General features: G+C 37.5%; 1 protein-coding gene across 15 annotated transcripts in view; it reads left to right on the top strand.

Moving 5' to 3' along the window:
• Positions 1–16,880, top strand: part of DLG2 (discs large MAGUK scaffold protein 2) — a 1,573,258-nt gene that overhangs the window by 1,527,779 nt on the left and 28,599 nt on the right. For 10 of the 15 annotated variants that reach the window (XM_046015622.1, XM_046015636.1, XM_046015628.1 and 7 more), the window contains one exon: positions 16,128–16,227. The exons of the other annotated variants lie outside the window; for them this stretch is intronic. In XM_046015622.1, coding sequence (XP_045871578.1) covers positions 16,128–16,227 — 100 coding nt within the window. The remainder of the gene's footprint in view (positions 1–16,127; positions 16,228–16,880) is intronic. 15 annotated transcript variants of the gene reach the window in all.

The following is a 16,880-nucleotide window of genomic DNA, read 5'->3' as shown; positions in this document are numbered from 1 at the left end:
TCAGCTCCCGAAACTGAGTCATCATCCAAGAGGGTGAAGCTGGAAGAGACCAGCTAAAGGAGGGAAGGAAATGGGGGAATGGTCAGAGGGAGGAGGAAACATCTTCACAGCATAAAGGACCTTTAAGGTCATTCATTTATCTCCCTGACTGACAGAATAGAAAGCTGATGTTCAGGGAAGGAAAGTGACCTTCCCAAGCTTAGGTGGGAAGGAGAGCCCGGGCCAGGAGTCTCTCCTCTGAGTTTCCATAACACACATAGCATGAATGGCTGCCTATTGTCCAGCATGAGACAGTAAGCCCCACAAGCAAAACAAATTACCTCTCTGAGCCTCTTGTGTTACCAGTGGTGGTGGTGGTGATGACGACGATGACGGCATGAAGTAGACATTATTATTAAATTTGTGATACAGAGACAGTAATCCCAGGAAGGTTAAATACCTAACCCCAAGGACACAAAGCCAGTGAATTAAGTCAAATTGTTAATAAGGAGGACTCTCAAAAAGAAAAAAAAAGTGTGTCTAGCAGAGAAGCAGTGTGCCTGGGCCTGTCTGACCCCAAGACTGGGCTCTTACCTCTTCCTTGTGCATAATCCTCATTTAATAAGTGCCTGGGAGGATATACAGGTCCTGGCTTCACCCTTTAACATGACAGGCCTCCATCTGAACAAACCAGATTGTGAATGAAGTCACTGGTCCCTCCCTTCCTGTCCACAGTACAACACAGCACAGCTCCCCTGCCACAGACACCTGTCGACCAGTTCTTCCCTCTACCAACTCTGCTTAGGGAACTACTCTGTCCTCAGCCCTGGAAAAGTACAAACAGAAAACAAAATAGTAGCGAAGTTTGGGTTTTGGAGTCGGAGAGAGCTGAGTTTAAATCTGGCTCTGCCACTTACCAGCGAGGCAAATTGATGTCCCCTCTCTCTGTCCTAGTTTTCTTGTTTGTATGCAAGTAATAATATAGACAGAGGGGTGTGTGTGTGTCGTGTGTGTGTGTGTGTGTGTAATTGTGGGGAGGATTTAATGACATTAGTATAAAATGGTTAATTAGACATATACTAACAATGGCTCAGAGAGCTCAACAAATATTTGCCACTATTAATATTATCAATGAGTTTACATTCAAATCGGAGAACAGATACACTTTGAGTTATCAGAGAGCTGTCAAGAATTCTGCCTAACTTCTTTGGCTGATGGAATAACATCGCTCTCTTTTTCCCTCTTCCACTTAGTGAGCAATGACCTATCCTTCAATATCTAGTTCACATTTCACCTTCTGCTCCCCTCCACAGCAGAACTTATTCTGCCTTCCTGATGCCTCTCTAGTACCTTATTCACACTGTCACAGCGTACTAATAACTTAAGAATCTCTCTCTCACACTGAATTGCAAGGTCCTTTGGAGTTTATTACACCTCCAGAGCCTAGTACAGTGCCTGGCTTATACTTAAGCTCAGCATATATTTGGTGCATGAATAAATGGAAGTAACTGCATAGAACAGAGGGCCTAGAATAGTTAGGAGAGCCTTCTTTCAGAAGGTGGTCCATGAGGGACGAGTAACTTCAGAAGTGCTTGGATAGGCAGTAATGGAAACAAGGGGAAAGACAATATTTTGTTACTTTCTTTTTAAGATTTTATTTATTTATTTATTTGAGAGCGAATGAGAGAGAGCGCACACACACACACACATACACAGGGGTGAGAGGCAAAGGGAAGGAGAGAGAGTGGGCTCCTTGCTGAGTGAGAAGCCCAATGCAGGGCTTGATCCTACAACCCTAACATCATGACCTGAGCTGAAATCAAGAGCCAGACGGCCAACTGGTTGAGCCACCCAGGCACCCCAACATTTTGTTACTTTCTATTGGCATAACCAATGTTATGCCAATATGGATTTGAGTAAGGGATTTGGATTTGAGTAAGGGTCCTCTCCTCACCCAGGTAGGGTAAATCAGCTTACACCTTCCCTGCTGGCCTCGTGGCATCACATCACCTTCAGTGTGAGTGTGTAGGACCAGCCAGTAGAGAGGAGAGGAGCCCCTGGGGAAGTTGCAGAAAAACTGACATTCCTGAGAATGAAGAAATGAAACTAAGGAGCGCTGTGCTCTCTGGAGGTGAACATTGTACTTCACACTACTCACTATTCTCACAGCTCCTCGTGAAGCCATCATGGAAATCTCATTGCTTGAACCATTTGAAAAGAATAAAGCAATAGAGATTATGTTTCAGAAATAAAGTACAAAATCCCACGGAAAGTCATTTGCCAGCAGAAGTTCTCCGTGATGGTTATTGGGGCTGTATGCTGAAAAACAGAGCACAAGGAATACTTGGAATCTTTGCAAGTGGTCGTAAGAAAGGCAGTATTGCCTAGTGGTTAAGGCTCAACTCTGGAACTTGGGAATGAAACCTGGCTCATGAATCATAGCTGGTGTAAATCCTGGAGCAAGTGATCCACCTCTCTATTACAACGTGGACACAATTTGAAGCCACTAAATAGATGCTGATGATAGGAGGAAAGCACTTGGAATGGGAGTCCATGTAAATCATTTACAAAAGCACCTGCCGTGTAGGTTAGCATTGAACAATTGTTTTTTTAAAATGCTGTTATGGCGCACCTGGCTGGCTCAGTCGGTCGAGCATGTGACTCTTGATCTCAGGGTTATGAATTCCAGCCCCACATTGGTTGGGTGTAGAGAGTACTTAAAAAAATAAAAATAGATTTTTTAAAAATTCTAGTACAGTGACCAAGTCCCTATTACCAGCTTTTCTCCATGCATTTTTTCTGGGGCACTGTGGCAAGTGCAAAAGAAAACTTTAAGACAAGAGCATGTTCCTTACGGAGTTAGGCTGAAGATGAAACATGAATCTAATATAAATAAGGCAATTAAAGATCTCTTAAGTCCCAATCTGAATGACTCTGGGCGATGAGAAGGGAGAGGACTGAAACAGTCCAAGAATGAGGAGAATGAGCCTAACCTGATGGTTCCTCAATTAAAGTTCATTAATGATAACTAATATGGGATTTCATTCAGGTTAGGATTTTTATCAGCTATATTGTCAAAGTCCAGACTGTGGAGGAAAAAAAATATAAAAATAAAACAACCCTCTCAATTATCATCAGTCCATTTAGAGAATGCTAAAATAGGAGGATAGAGAGTTTATTTAACTTGACCTTGAATGAGGTTTCAGAATTTGTGAGTGAAAGAGGTAAAAGAAACCTCAAGGACTGGCTGGTCTAAGCACCATGTTTTACAGATGGAGAGATGTGAGGTGACTTGCCCAGGTCATCCTGGAAACCCAGGTTTCTTTCTGCTCCATCTGATTCTTGACTCCCTATGGATGTTCACTGGCTTCTGTGGCTCCTGAAGGGCATTCTTCTTGTGTAATATCAGTCAACTGGTTGGACTCCCATCTATGAGTCCTAGAAGTTTTCCTGCCTGTGCTCACTGCCCTTCCTGCTGTGGCCAGTTACATGCTGACAGCCACATTGTGGAGGCTTAGCCCTCCAGGCATTGACAAGAACCTTTGTTTTTGTTATTGTTGTTTTGCTTTTTATTATTATTATTATTATTATTAACATGTAATATATTGTTTGCTTCAGTAGTACAGGTCTGTGAATCATCAGTTTTACACAATTCACAGCACTCACCATAGCACGTACCCTCCCCAATGTCGAAAACCCAGCCACCCTCTCCCTCCCCCCAACGCCCCTTGACAGGAACCTTTGAGCTGTAGCAAATAGCAAGGGATAGAAAGGGAAGAAAATGAGGGACAGTGGGAGGGGGAAGAGGGAATGAAAGGAAAAAAAATTTTAAATAATTAACAAGAAAATTAAGAAATCAGCAGTCTGACCAAAATCAGATCCATGGAACTATTCTAAACCTGTCTTCTATCTAATACATGAGGATTTAAAAATAAATCCAATGTGTCCCATTGATAAGAATATGATGAAAGTGAGTGAAATTGAGAATAAAGTTTTTTGGTTTTTTGCTTACTATTATTTTCAGAACCTATGGGTTGTTGTATAAGCCACAGTATTTTGCAGCTTAAAGATGAAATACTGGGGACACCCGGGTGACTCATGGGTTAAGCATCTGCCTTTGACTCAGGTCATGATCCCAGAGTCCTGGGATAGAGTCCTGTGTGGGCCTCCCTGCTCAGCAGGGAGTCTGTTTAGACCTCTTCCTTTATTCCTCTCCCCACCCCAGTTGTGCTCTCTCTCAAATAAATAAATAAAATCTTTTTTTAAGAAAAGATGAAATGCTGGATGAGTCTAGAATTATGAAACAGTAAATTGGAATCATATAACCTGCAATTTCCTATGGAGTCTACCACACAAAATGGTGCACAAATTGAAAAAAGAGGATGACACATTGTCAGAGTGCTTTACTGAATTTTATCATCTCTGGCACTGATTGCAAGTATCAAGATCTATTTCAGTGCAGACCGGCTGTCACCCCATTGATCGCCAGGGTTGATTCGGCTGATCTGGCTGGCTAGGCGGGTGTCCCCTTCCTCCCTCACCGCTCCATGTGCGTCCCTCCCGAAGCTGCGCGCTCCGTCGAAGAGGACGACCTTCCCCGATAGAGGAGAGGACCGTTCTTCGGTCAAGGGTATACGAGTAGCTGCGCTCCCCTGCTAGAACCTCCAAACAAGCTCTCAGTGCAGACCGGAATTGCTAAGGGACCATCAGAGGGCTTGCCACATAGAAGTACATAGTAGTCATTCAATAAATATATTAATTGATAAAGTGAATAATGAAAAACTACAAATTTATCAATAAAGTAAAAAAAAAAAAAATGCATGAGTAGTCCACTAGCTGACAGTAGGATGAAGGTTCCATCAGCTACACTGAACTTGAAGAAAGCCGTTTCAAGTCTTTCCATCAACTATAGCTATGACCCAGTGACCAGAGTTTCAGGTTTGCAAGGCAGGGTGGATGGTGGAAGAAACTCAGCTAGACAACAGAGCACAGCAGCACCAACTTTGGTGTTTGACTCTCTGATACTTTCATTCGCCCATTCACTCATGTCCACATTCATCCTAGAATACTTTGCATCTCAACAAATAGATCCATACTAATCCCAACTCCAAAGCCCTATATCCAAAATGATAACCTCCCTGGCCCAACCTCACCAATAAATAAATAAATGAAGGGGCGCCTGGGTGGCTCAGTGGGTTATGCCGCTGCCTTCAGCTCAGGTCATGATCTCAGGGTCTTGGGATCGAGTCCCGCATCGGGCTCTCTGCTCAGCAGGGAGCCTGCTTCCCTCTCTCTCTCTCTCTGCCTGCCTCTCTATCTACTTGTGATCTCTCTCTGTCAAATAAATAAAAATCTTTAAAAAAATAAAATAAAAATAAATTGTGCTTTTGGCTAATGGATTCAAAATGTAGCTTTTTCTTGGAAGGCTTACATTGTAATGGGGTAATGGAGAGTATAGGGGTTTGGGGGAGAGAAAAGCAGTTAGGACACCTCATTGGGACTAATTAGAAATTAAGAATAAATGATTGCTGGGGAAAATGTCAATCAGTACAGATCATTCTGAAAGCAGTTTGGGAATATGTCAAAAAAAGGTTTTTTTAAGATTTTATTTATTTGTTTGACAGAGAGAGAAACAGTGAGAGCAGGAACACAAGCAGGGGGAGTGGGAGAGGAAAAGCAGGCTTCCCCCTGAGCAGGGGCCTGATGGGGGGCTTGATCCCGGTACTCCAGGATCATGACCTGAGCCAAAGGCAGACGCTTAATGACTGAGCCACCCAGGTGCCCCATGTCAAAATTTTAACTATTCACAATTTTGAACTCAACAATTCAACTTCTAGAAATCTACCCCAAGGGAATAATTTGAAACAAAATATGATATAGTCATTGCAACATGAAGTACTTAAAAATGGAAAACTATGTGTCTGACAATGTATGAATGCATAAGCCAACTGTAATAATCCACGTGATGAAATACTAAATTGTCATTGTGTTTATAAGCTATATTGGTTTGGAGTCATAATTTCTTTTGGTATTTTGTTTTTTGGTTTTTGGGTTTTTTGTGTTGTTTTTTTTTTTTTTTTTGGCTTTGCTTTGCTTTGTTCTAAGTAGGCTCCATGCCCAGTGTAGGGCTTTAACTCAAGACCTTGAGATCAAGAGTCACATGTTCTACCAACTGAGTCAGCCAGGAGCCCCATTTGTAGTCTTCATTTCTTTTGATGTCTTTTCTAATTTTGGTATCAGAGTAATAGTGGCCTCACAGAATGAATTCTATCTTTTGGAAGAGTTTGTGAAGAAAAGGCATTTATTCTTTTTTAAATGTTTAGCAGAATTCACCAATGAAGCCATCTGGGCCTGGGCTTCTCTTTATGGATAATTTTGGAAATTACTAATTCATTCTATTTGTTATAAACCTTTTCAGATTTATTTTTATTCTTTCTTTTTTTAAAAGATTTTATTTATTTATTTGACAGAGAGATAGAAAGAGAGCACAAGTAAGCAGAGCAGCAGGCAGAGGAAGAAAGAGAAGCAGGCCCCCCGCTAAGCAGGGAGCCCAATGCGGGGCTCGATCCTAGGACTCTGGAATCATGACCCGAGCCGAAGTTAGTCGCTCAGCCAACTGAGCCACCCAGGCACTCCAGAGTTATTTTTATTCTTGAGTCAGTTTTGGTAGTGTCTTTATAGAAATTTGTCCATTTCATCTAAATTACCCAATTTATTGGCATACGGATGTTCATTGTATTCCCTTATAACTTTTTTTTTATATCTGTAAGGTCAGTAATAATGTCCCTTTCATTCCTGATCAGTAATGATTCTCTCCTTTTTTCTTAGCCAGTCCTGAGTGAAAGGTAGAGGCTTAACCCACTGAGCCACCCAGGCATCCCAAAGATAAGATCTTTTATTTCAGATATTTTTTAATGTAACCATTTTTTAGCTGTAAATTTCCTTCCAAGCACTGCTTTAGCTGTATCCCATAAATTTAGGTAGATTGTATCTTTATTCTCATTCATTTAAAAGTATTTTCTTGTTCTCTTGAAATTTCTTTCTTGACCCATTGGCTAGTTAAGAGAGTGTTGTTGGGTTTTTTTGTTTTTTGTTTTTTTGTTTTTTAAATTTGCATCTGTTTGGTGATTTCCTAAATTTCTTTTTGTTGTTAATTTCTGATTTCTTTCCATTGTTTTGCATTCATTAAAGCTGATGCTTCTGAAGACTCCCTTATGATATGGGAAGGTGTTTCTGTCCTCTTTAAAATAATCCCATTTAGTGAGTTTTACTAAGTGTCAGGCCCTATAATAAGAGCTTATCACATTATCACATATAAATACTCAGAACTGAGGCCCAGAGATTAAACAGCATTTCTAAGGTTACACAGCTAAACTTCAAAATATTTTCCCATGAGACTTTGTTATATGTACAGTAGTAAAAAAAAAAAAATTAAAATTCTATAGACCATATGATACAACTAAATTTAAACAGAATAATTTGTTCAAAAGCAAAGAAACAAATGCATTTTAGTGTTATTGTCTCTCACAATGAGATGACAAGTAACTTTTTTCCTGTTTCCTTTTAAATCTTCCCTAAAAGAGACATGCTTCATTTGCTAATAGAAAAAGTATTTTTAACAAACTAGCCTATTAGTTAGGAAAGGGAATAAAACTTAATTAGGAAAAAAAGTTAGAAAAGGAAAATGAAACGGTAATTTTACTGAAGGCGTTAATACTTCTAAAAATCATTCAAACTTTCTATTTATGCAATTATGGACCATAGAGCTAAAAATGTGATACTATGCAAAAATGCATACAAGCAAATAGCTGAGCCACCACATTTTTATTACTAGTAATAAACAGCAACTAAAATTAAATCAGATTATAGAGCATAGAATTATGAGATAAGATTCATGAGAAAAACAAATTATAAGAGATAATAACTGCAGAGAAAAGCAATAAATTCAAATATCACTCATTTGGCGATGGTCTTATTCTTCCATTACTTCTCCCACTTTCTCCAGATGTTTGTTAATTCCTCCCGCTCCTCCTCCTCCTCCTCTTTCTCCTTCTTTTTGCCAGAAGTTTCTCCCCATGTTACCAATAGGAATCGTCACTCAAAACTTTGGTTCATGCCTTCATTTGATGAATATTTATTGAGTACCTACCATGCTCTAGATCCTGGGGATACAAAAATGAAAATGATACGGTTCCTGCTCTGAGATCATAATGTAGTAGGAGAGAAATATACAAAAATGAGTGGCATTCACTATGACAGCCATGGTAGAACATCTGAACACAACCTTAAAGATGTATCCAGTTATTCATGAGATGGGCAAAGAGGAAAGCGTTCCTATAACCACCACCTGAATCAAGATGTAGAAGATATACCTATATATATTTAAGAGAGTAGCCTAAGTTAAAAATTTATTTGGGGAAAGGGTCATGTTCTAACAACAATAATTCCTCAACTACTGACTTGATTTCCACCACCATGGCTTAGTTTTTCCTGTTCGGGGACTTCTTATGATTGAAGTCATCCATAAGTATTCTTCTGTATCTGCCTTCTAACACTCCACAGAATGCTCTTGAGATTTATCCACGGTGTTGTTTCTTATTGGCAAAGTAGTTCAGTTCTTTTTATTGCTGAATAACAATAACAATATATTGTGTGTATCCGTATACAACAGCTTATGACTTCACCTGTTGATGGACATTAGGGTTGATTCTTGTTTGGGGTCATTATAAATATTCTTGTACATGCCTTTTTGTGGCATGTGTTTTTCTCTTGAGTAAATATCTAAGGCTAAATTTCTGAATCAAAGGTTAGCTGTGTGATTAACTTTACAGGAAAGTGCCAAACTATTTTTCAAAGTGGCTATACCATTTTACAATCCCAACAATTTCTGTGAGAGTTCTCATTGCTTCACATCCTTACCAACACCTATTATGGTTAGTCTTTTTAATTTTATCCACTCTGGTGGGTATTGTGATAGTATCTTGCATTTGGCTTCAATTTGCTTTTCTCTGATGACTAATGATATTTTTCATATGATTTTTGACCGTTTGTCTATCTCACGTTAAGTATACAATCAGGTCTTTTGCCCATTTTTTTATTGGATGGTTTTTCTTTTTATTGTTCAATTGTAGAAGTTTTTAAATATTCTAAATAAAAATCCTGTATCAAGCATATGTTTTATATTGTTTTCTAGTTTGTGGATTGTGTTTTCACTTTCTTAATGACCTCTTTTGAAGAGCAAAAGTTTTTAACTATGATGAAATCCAATTTTCCAACTTACCATTTGTTCTTTTATGTTCTTTCCAAGAAATATTTGCCTATTTCAGATTACAAATATATTCTATATTTTCTTCTAGAAATCTTATGGTTTAAGCTTTTAGAATTGGCTCTGCAATTCATCTCTAGAAAATTTTGGTGTATGGTACAAGTTATTACAAAAAATTTCAAACATAAAATATATGGAAGGAATATAATTATGAACTTTTATACACATTACTCAGCTTCAATAGCTATCAAATCTTGTCAGTCTTATTGTGCATATTCTCATATGTATGATGTGTATATATATGTATGAGATATATGAGGCATATTTGTAAAATTACAATCTTTCTTTTGTTATGATCCAAAATTTAATCCAGGACCACACTTCCTTAATCTCCTTTGATCTAGTATGGTTCTTTAACTTTTTTGTTTTTCAAGACATTGGCATTTTAAGAGGCTGTCTCTTAATTTTAGTTTTTCTGATTACTTATTCATGGTTAGTTTCATCTAATACATTTTTGGCAGAAATACCATATCAGCAATATTGTATACTTCTCAGTGCTTTCCAGGAGGCACATGGTGTCAGGTTATCCCACTGTTCAGTGATGCTAAATTTGATCGCTTGGTTAAGGTTTCCCTGCCAGATAACTCCACCAGAAAGGTGGCTTTACTCACCTTTTTAATAATTAAATAATATGGGAGGAGATAAATATCATGTTCCCCAACAAACTTTCAATCAGTAGTCTTAGCACCCACTGAGGATTCTTGCCTGAATTGATTATTACTGTGGTAGCTAAAAAATGATTGATTTTCTGGCTTTACTACTCCTATAGTTGTCATTCTATTAAAACAAAGAACTTTCTCTTCCTTCTCATTTTTTATTACTTAATTTAGGTAGTTTTGGTAATCTGCCTGGACTCATGATTTTCTTTTTTAATTCAGGGTGTTATACTCAGTTACTACCATTATTCATTTCAATATTCAAATGATCTAGATCTGGCTGGTGTGATCTCTTTTAAACTGACTTTGGTGTCCTTTTGCCATGCCACAAATAGTTTTAGGTTTTTTAAGCTTTGCATTGTTTTTGTGTTTATGATTAGTACTTCCTACTTTCCAGATTCACCTTGTACTTTCCCTGCTGATGAAATGAGCCATTTCTTAAAAAAACACTAGTTCCTTTTTTGCAGAAAATGGTATTTAGAAAACAAAATCTGAGTACCAGGTATGCTTTTTGCTCCTGGGGTATCAGTACATCTAGGCTCCTTTAGTGAACACAGAGAGGAAATAAAGTTTTTTAGAAAACCTTAACTTTATGTTGGATGCCTTTAATTACTATTCACCATCATAAGATTTTTCCTGTCCTTCCCCCATCCACATTTGTAGCTCTCTCTTCTTTCACAGTGACAACCCCACTTCCCAGCAACATCCATGTGTTTACTCATTTGCTCATTACTCATATACCAAATGGTTTCAGAATTCAACTAACAATAAACCTGCTAAGTAAATTTCAAGATTTCTGCATAATTCTATCTTTAGAATAGATTCTGAGGGTAGTCATAGTATTATGTTCCTTTCATATTTTCTGAAGCAAATCAAGTGTGTCAGGTCATTTCAACTGTAACTATTTCAATGTGGCTTGACCACAATGCCCTTATCACAGGTAAAAATTAGCAATTACTGAATTACAAACATTCTGGGTTATTTTTCAGGTCTCAAATTGACTCATAAATACCATAAATGCTTTTTTGTCATTTGGTTTTGTTTTACAATTTATTTAAACCAGAAGTGAAATTTATTGTAATTGGTTGATCCATCCTAAATCTCTTCTGATTCTTATGTTTTCCCTCCATTCTTTTTTTTGTTTTCTTTCAATTTTTATATTTAAAAAACCAGGTCATTTGTCCTAGAGTTTGCTCCAGATTTTCCTTAGAGTATAATTTATTATGTTTCTCTATTTCTATAAACTCTTTGTTGGATGAAAGGTTTAATTATATTCAGATTCACTGGAGAAAAGGATTTTTTTTTTGTGTTCTTTTCTTTTGAAAATAGAGGTTTAGAGAACTACTCCTATAGTAATATTTTATTCTCCCATCAGGAAGTATATATCACCTGATTGTCTTTTTTGTGTGTGTGATATTACCAGCTATTGGTGCTCAATGCCGAGATCCATTGATTCATTAGGGTTGCAAATGGAGCCCTTTTTGAATTGGATGATGTTCTAGACACACATTTGTATATACACATCCATATAGAGACATTTCTGGGAACAAATGTATCTCAAGCCAACTCTTGTCTTTCCTTTAACAATCTCTTTATTTATTTCTTACTTGTTCTTGACCCTCTCTTGTTATAAAAATCTCTTTTCTGTACAAAAACAAGGTACGTATAATACAAAGTGATGGCCCAAATTTATAGTAACAACTTTCCAGGGGGAATACAATTATCTTAGAGGAGATGGGATAAGAATAAATTAAGAGGAAAGAGGCATTTATGAAAGATAAGAAGGCCACAAAAATTGCGTTATCTGGGCTCAGTACAAATTTAAATCTAAATTCTTCCCAGGGAATGTTCATATCACGAAGGTGACATTTTAGAGCTAGGAAACATTTGAGATTTGAACATTTTGAACAGGAATATGAGAAGAGAAACTGAAACATACCCCTAGTTTTAAAGTTTTCTGCATGAAAAAGACAAAAATACATCAATTCACTAATGTGTCTTTAAGAGCATGGGATTCAAGTGAAAGAAGCAGCAATTGGAGTTTTTTGTTTTGTTTCCTTTCTTTCTTCATGAAGCATGTATTATCTTAAGCCAGTTCAGCAATGTCATTACAACTTAGGGTCAAGCTCAGCAGTTTCATGCCACTTGACCTAACAACTTGGAGATTTTTTTGAGTGACAGTGATAATATGCTGACTCCTGGTATGGGTGTTCTAATGTCTGTCACAACATGAAAGGTATTCATTTAACAGAGGAACAGCAGAACCAGATAAACAAGGCATGTGTATCTGATTGATTGCAGGGGTTGGGGAGGGTGTTTTCAACTCATTCAATTCAAGATAAAAAGTATTTGCTCCAAGTAAAATGTAAAACATGCTGTGTTTGTTTCCTCCCATCCTATGGTGTAGGGGTGGGGGAGAGGTTCCATTTTTTAAATAACTTTATTGAGAGATAATTCACATAGTATACAATTCACTCACTTAAAGTGTACAATTCAGTGTTTTTTAGTATATTCAAGGGTTATGCAATCATCACCACAGTCTAATTTTAGAACATTGCATCTTCCCTAAAACTAACATCATACTCATCAGCTGTCACTTCCCACTCTCTGTATGCCCTATCCCCAACCCTAACCAACCACTAATCTACTTTGTCTCCCTTTTAATTGCCATTCAGAGCTAGTCCCACTGAAATTCTTTTTACCTTATTTTTTATATTATCAATAAGAATAGAATAGACCCCTCAAAAACATGAGTGGGTATCAAAAAAATTGTAACAAGATAACCCACAAAAATATTGTTGAATCCAATAACTTCTGATGGCTTAAATAAATAACTGCCAAACAGTGAAGCTGTAGGAATGATGACAGATTATGGCATCATGCAAGTCAAGTGCTAATAATTTTAAATATAAATTTGAAACACGCTTGGCTTGCAGAAGCTTTTCTTGCTCAAAAGAGCAACAATATCTTCAACCAGTAATTACTAGTTTCATTCAAATCCTGACTTTAGTCTCATTTACGTGACTCTGGACAAGGAACAGAAGATTTATAACTTTAGTTTCCTCATCTATAACATGGGAATAATGATGATAACAACCTCCTGAAGTTAGTGTGGAGATTAGCACATGTACAGCTTTTAGCACCAAGCCTGGCACATAATAAGTGCTCAGGAAACGGTTGTTGCATCACTTTTGTTCATAAGAACTCAGTGATTCAGGTCAAATTCTAAAATGGAATCCTTACATATGCCAACTTGCCACTTGCTACACGTGATTGGTATTTTCAAAGTCTCTATTCAGAGAAGTTTCCTGCCATGAGAGCATTAGATGGAGATCCAAGTAAGACACAGCAGTGTAGAGGAAAAAATAGCATTGATCAAGTATGATTAACGAAGCTGTAAACCAGCCTTCAGTTGCTTGAGAGCCATGTGTTCTATAAAAAGTGCTAATTTATTATTTTCACCTAACACTCATATAACAGATTCTCCTTTTTTAAATTAAAAAAAAAAATTACCAGCAACAGAAAGCTCATATAATGGTATTATACATGTCTAATAAAAAAATAGACTAGCGTTAGAGCATTATAAACCACCTATAACTTCTTACATTTGAAATGTTTAGCTAAGACCCGTAATGTGTGACTTTTAAGTCTGTGAGTGTGAATGAAAGTTGTGATTTGGTTTTGTGCCCATGAATGTAAGGCCATTTAACCACCAATGATTCTATTACCTTCTCTTTCATTCCAATACAGAATGAGTTTGGGGAATAAGACATAAATTAGATAATTTTATTTTGAGCAATTATTATGTATTTTTCTGTTCTTTTAAAGATGTGATGCTAAATATTATTATATCCCAATCAGATGAGTCATGACACACAACATTCTCATACTTGGGAAATGTTAACACGTTACAGTCCTTGCTTTGAAATGAAAAAGGAGTTAATCACAGACAACACATATTCATTTTCCTTTGACCCCATGAGACAAGTTAAATGATGTGGTTTGCATGTGCCCCCATTTTGGCCCTGAGACACCTCCACACTGTCCATCTGTGTCTACATTTTAACCCCAGGCTTTCCTCCTTTGGGCACTGTTTCGTATTTGCATGAGAATTTGTCTTTTTTTTTTTTTTTGCATGACAAGTCATCCATGATGTTGAAGTTAAATGTCTAACATATCTTGCAATACACATGTCATTAATTCTTACATAATTTTTTCTTTTATTTTCAGTTACTGAAGTTTAAATATGCTTGAAAAGTAAAAGTGGCATGAAACTGGAGTGATGCAAGAATATTTAATGTTCCTTTAATGACATCATTTTTTAGCTGGGAAAACTTGGGGGGCAGTTCCCAGCCTTGTCTCTGGACACAAATCCTCAATGACAAGTTCTGACAAAACTATATTGTGCATAAGTGCTGTCAGTGGAGTCATAAATCCTCAAGTAATATTCCTTTTTACCCTGAGGATGTATATCTAATACTTGACATGTTACATATAAAATATGTTTCCTAATTTCAAAAATTATTAAATATTTGACTTAATTATTTTTTTCTTCAAGCTTTCTTAATGGGACATAAAAATTAAGCTCCACTGATTTGGTGAAGTTCCTGGCACCCCAAAAAAGTAATAAATTACTGAATGACAGCACCAACATTTTAGCACTTTAGTGTTTCCTACATAAACATGACTATCAAAATGGATATCTGATAGAAAGCACATGAGTATGCAAAAAAACTAAGTTATATACACTATTTAGTCAAGCTTCAAAACCATAAGGCATGCCACTGATTCCCTCCAGTGGATAAAATACATACATCTGAACAAGGGCTTTTCCTTCCAAATAGTCACCATGCTGGCCCTACATTTATTCCTCTCAGTTGCCATTGCTAAAACTGTTTCGGAACACCCCTTGTCAAATTACCTTCAAAGTCTTTGGCACATTCATTTTAATACCTACATGGTAACAACTCTTGCTCTTTGGAGAGTCTCAGAGCCAGTCAAATAAGTATGGTAATCAAGCTGGTGAAACATTTTTTAAATGTTATGTGAATATGAAATTATTAAGACTTGCAGAGCCTGTGGCTTATAAAATGACTGTGAATTCATTTCCCAAAGAAGAACCCCACAGCATTTACATAACAGCAACAGTGGGAATAAATGAAATTTTCTTAAGGAGTCTTCTGGGCAAGCAAATTAATAAGTTCTAATATATGTCTTATATTATGTATATCTGTGTTACTTTTAATTAAGCCTCATTTAACCTAATGAAGTGGTTTACATTTTTAAGGACAGTCCTTCTTACAGTATTTTTTATCATGTCAGAATATAGGCAAGTAACCATTATTTCTCCCTTGCTTGAGTATCAAGTTAGTATCTTTTAATATCAGATTTGGGTTGACAGTGTCCCAGCTGTCACCAACTAGTCCTGTGATATTAGCAAGGGACTCAAACTCTCTGTGCCTCTGGCCCTGTTTCCAAGATGATGATGTGGGGCACATGTGTTTTTAAAATCTCTTTTGTAGGAATGATTTTTATAGATCTGTGTGTGATATTATAAATATCATATATCATAAACCTACACACTTCTCTGTGTGTTTTAAATTAAATCCAAGCCAAAGCAACTCACATTCAACTTACTAAAAATGACATCCAGGCACTGATGTGTCTAGTATCTCTAAGAAAGTCTTCCCTACCTGATAACAATGATGACGATAAAGATGACATTTGTATAGCATGTTATGTTGATCCTGCCTCACCTCAGTCTCACACCCTAAGAGTTGCTATCATTATCCTCCATTATACAGATGAAGAAGATACTGAGGGTCAGAGAGATTCAGTTACCTGTCTAAGATGATGGACTAGCAAGTTGTAGAGCCAGGACAGAGTGTCTGGGTCTTCCGCTTCCAAGTTAAGACTCCTTTCCTCCATCATCATTTACCGGCAACCAGTCTTTTCATTAAGAGGCATTTTTCCCAAGGAGTCATCTTTCAGAATTTACACTCCTTGAAAATAAAATCTGCCTTCAGGGAGCCTCTGGCACCTCTTTAGACTATCCACTTGCGTCACTACAGCTCTCTCTGCTTTTACAAACTAGTTGTTTTGTCAGCATGAGTGTGACAACAATTAGACGTCCCCTGTTTTTGCCCCATGCCTTTTCTCCTTCACAGTCATTCAATGACAAGCGTAAAAAGAGCTTCATCTTTTCACGAAAATTCCCATTCTACAAGAACAAGGAGCAGAGTGAGCAGGAAACCAGTGATCCTGAACGTAAGTAGATTCTCGAAGAGAATGTCACATGCAACACCAGAGAAAAAAATTCTTCACGGGCAACACGCATGATGTAGGCTCCCCCACGCCACACGCCTAGGCAAACAAACACGGTAGGCAGGCAGGTCAGGGCTTACTACTGTGACCAGTGTTTGGCGGCAGTCTGGATCCTTCCCTTGATGCGGCTCTTCTTTGCAGGATGCATTGGAGGGGGACTTCAGGAAGCTGGGACTTTGCTTCCAGGCAGCATTTTTCTGTGACCAGGGCTGGGTCTGGTTTGCCTTTTCTGTCCTACAGCTCTTGAGGGCTTGAGACAAATTCTTTTCTGAACAGAAATACTGAGTTCCATTGCCACATGTGTTTTTGAATTCTAGCTCATTGAGAGCAATCAAATTGTCTGTATTGATTACTAGCCCTGTGTTTACACCTTCCCTCCCAGCAAATATTAAATACTTACTTTGCAGTGAGCTTGCATTGGTGGATGCTAAATCGAAGAATTTGTCTTAAAACTTGGGAGTGGAGCATTGCTCTGAGTGGTACATTTCTGTGGCAACATTAACAGCGGGCAAAAATGGCATTTGGTGAATCTTCTTCTTTTTCTCTAACAATCTTCTGATTTTTTTTTTTCTTAAACTCACCATCTTTTGAGTTGC

This window comes from Meles meles, chromosome 8 (genome assembly GCF_922984935.1).
Source record: "Meles meles chromosome 8, mMelMel3.1 paternal haplotype, whole genome shotgun sequence".
Classification (NCBI taxonomy): Eukaryota; Metazoa; Chordata; class Mammalia; order Carnivora; family Mustelidae; genus Meles; species Meles meles.
Note: the sequence above shows the minus strand (reverse complement) of the source record. Positions and strands in the feature narration are given on the sequence as shown.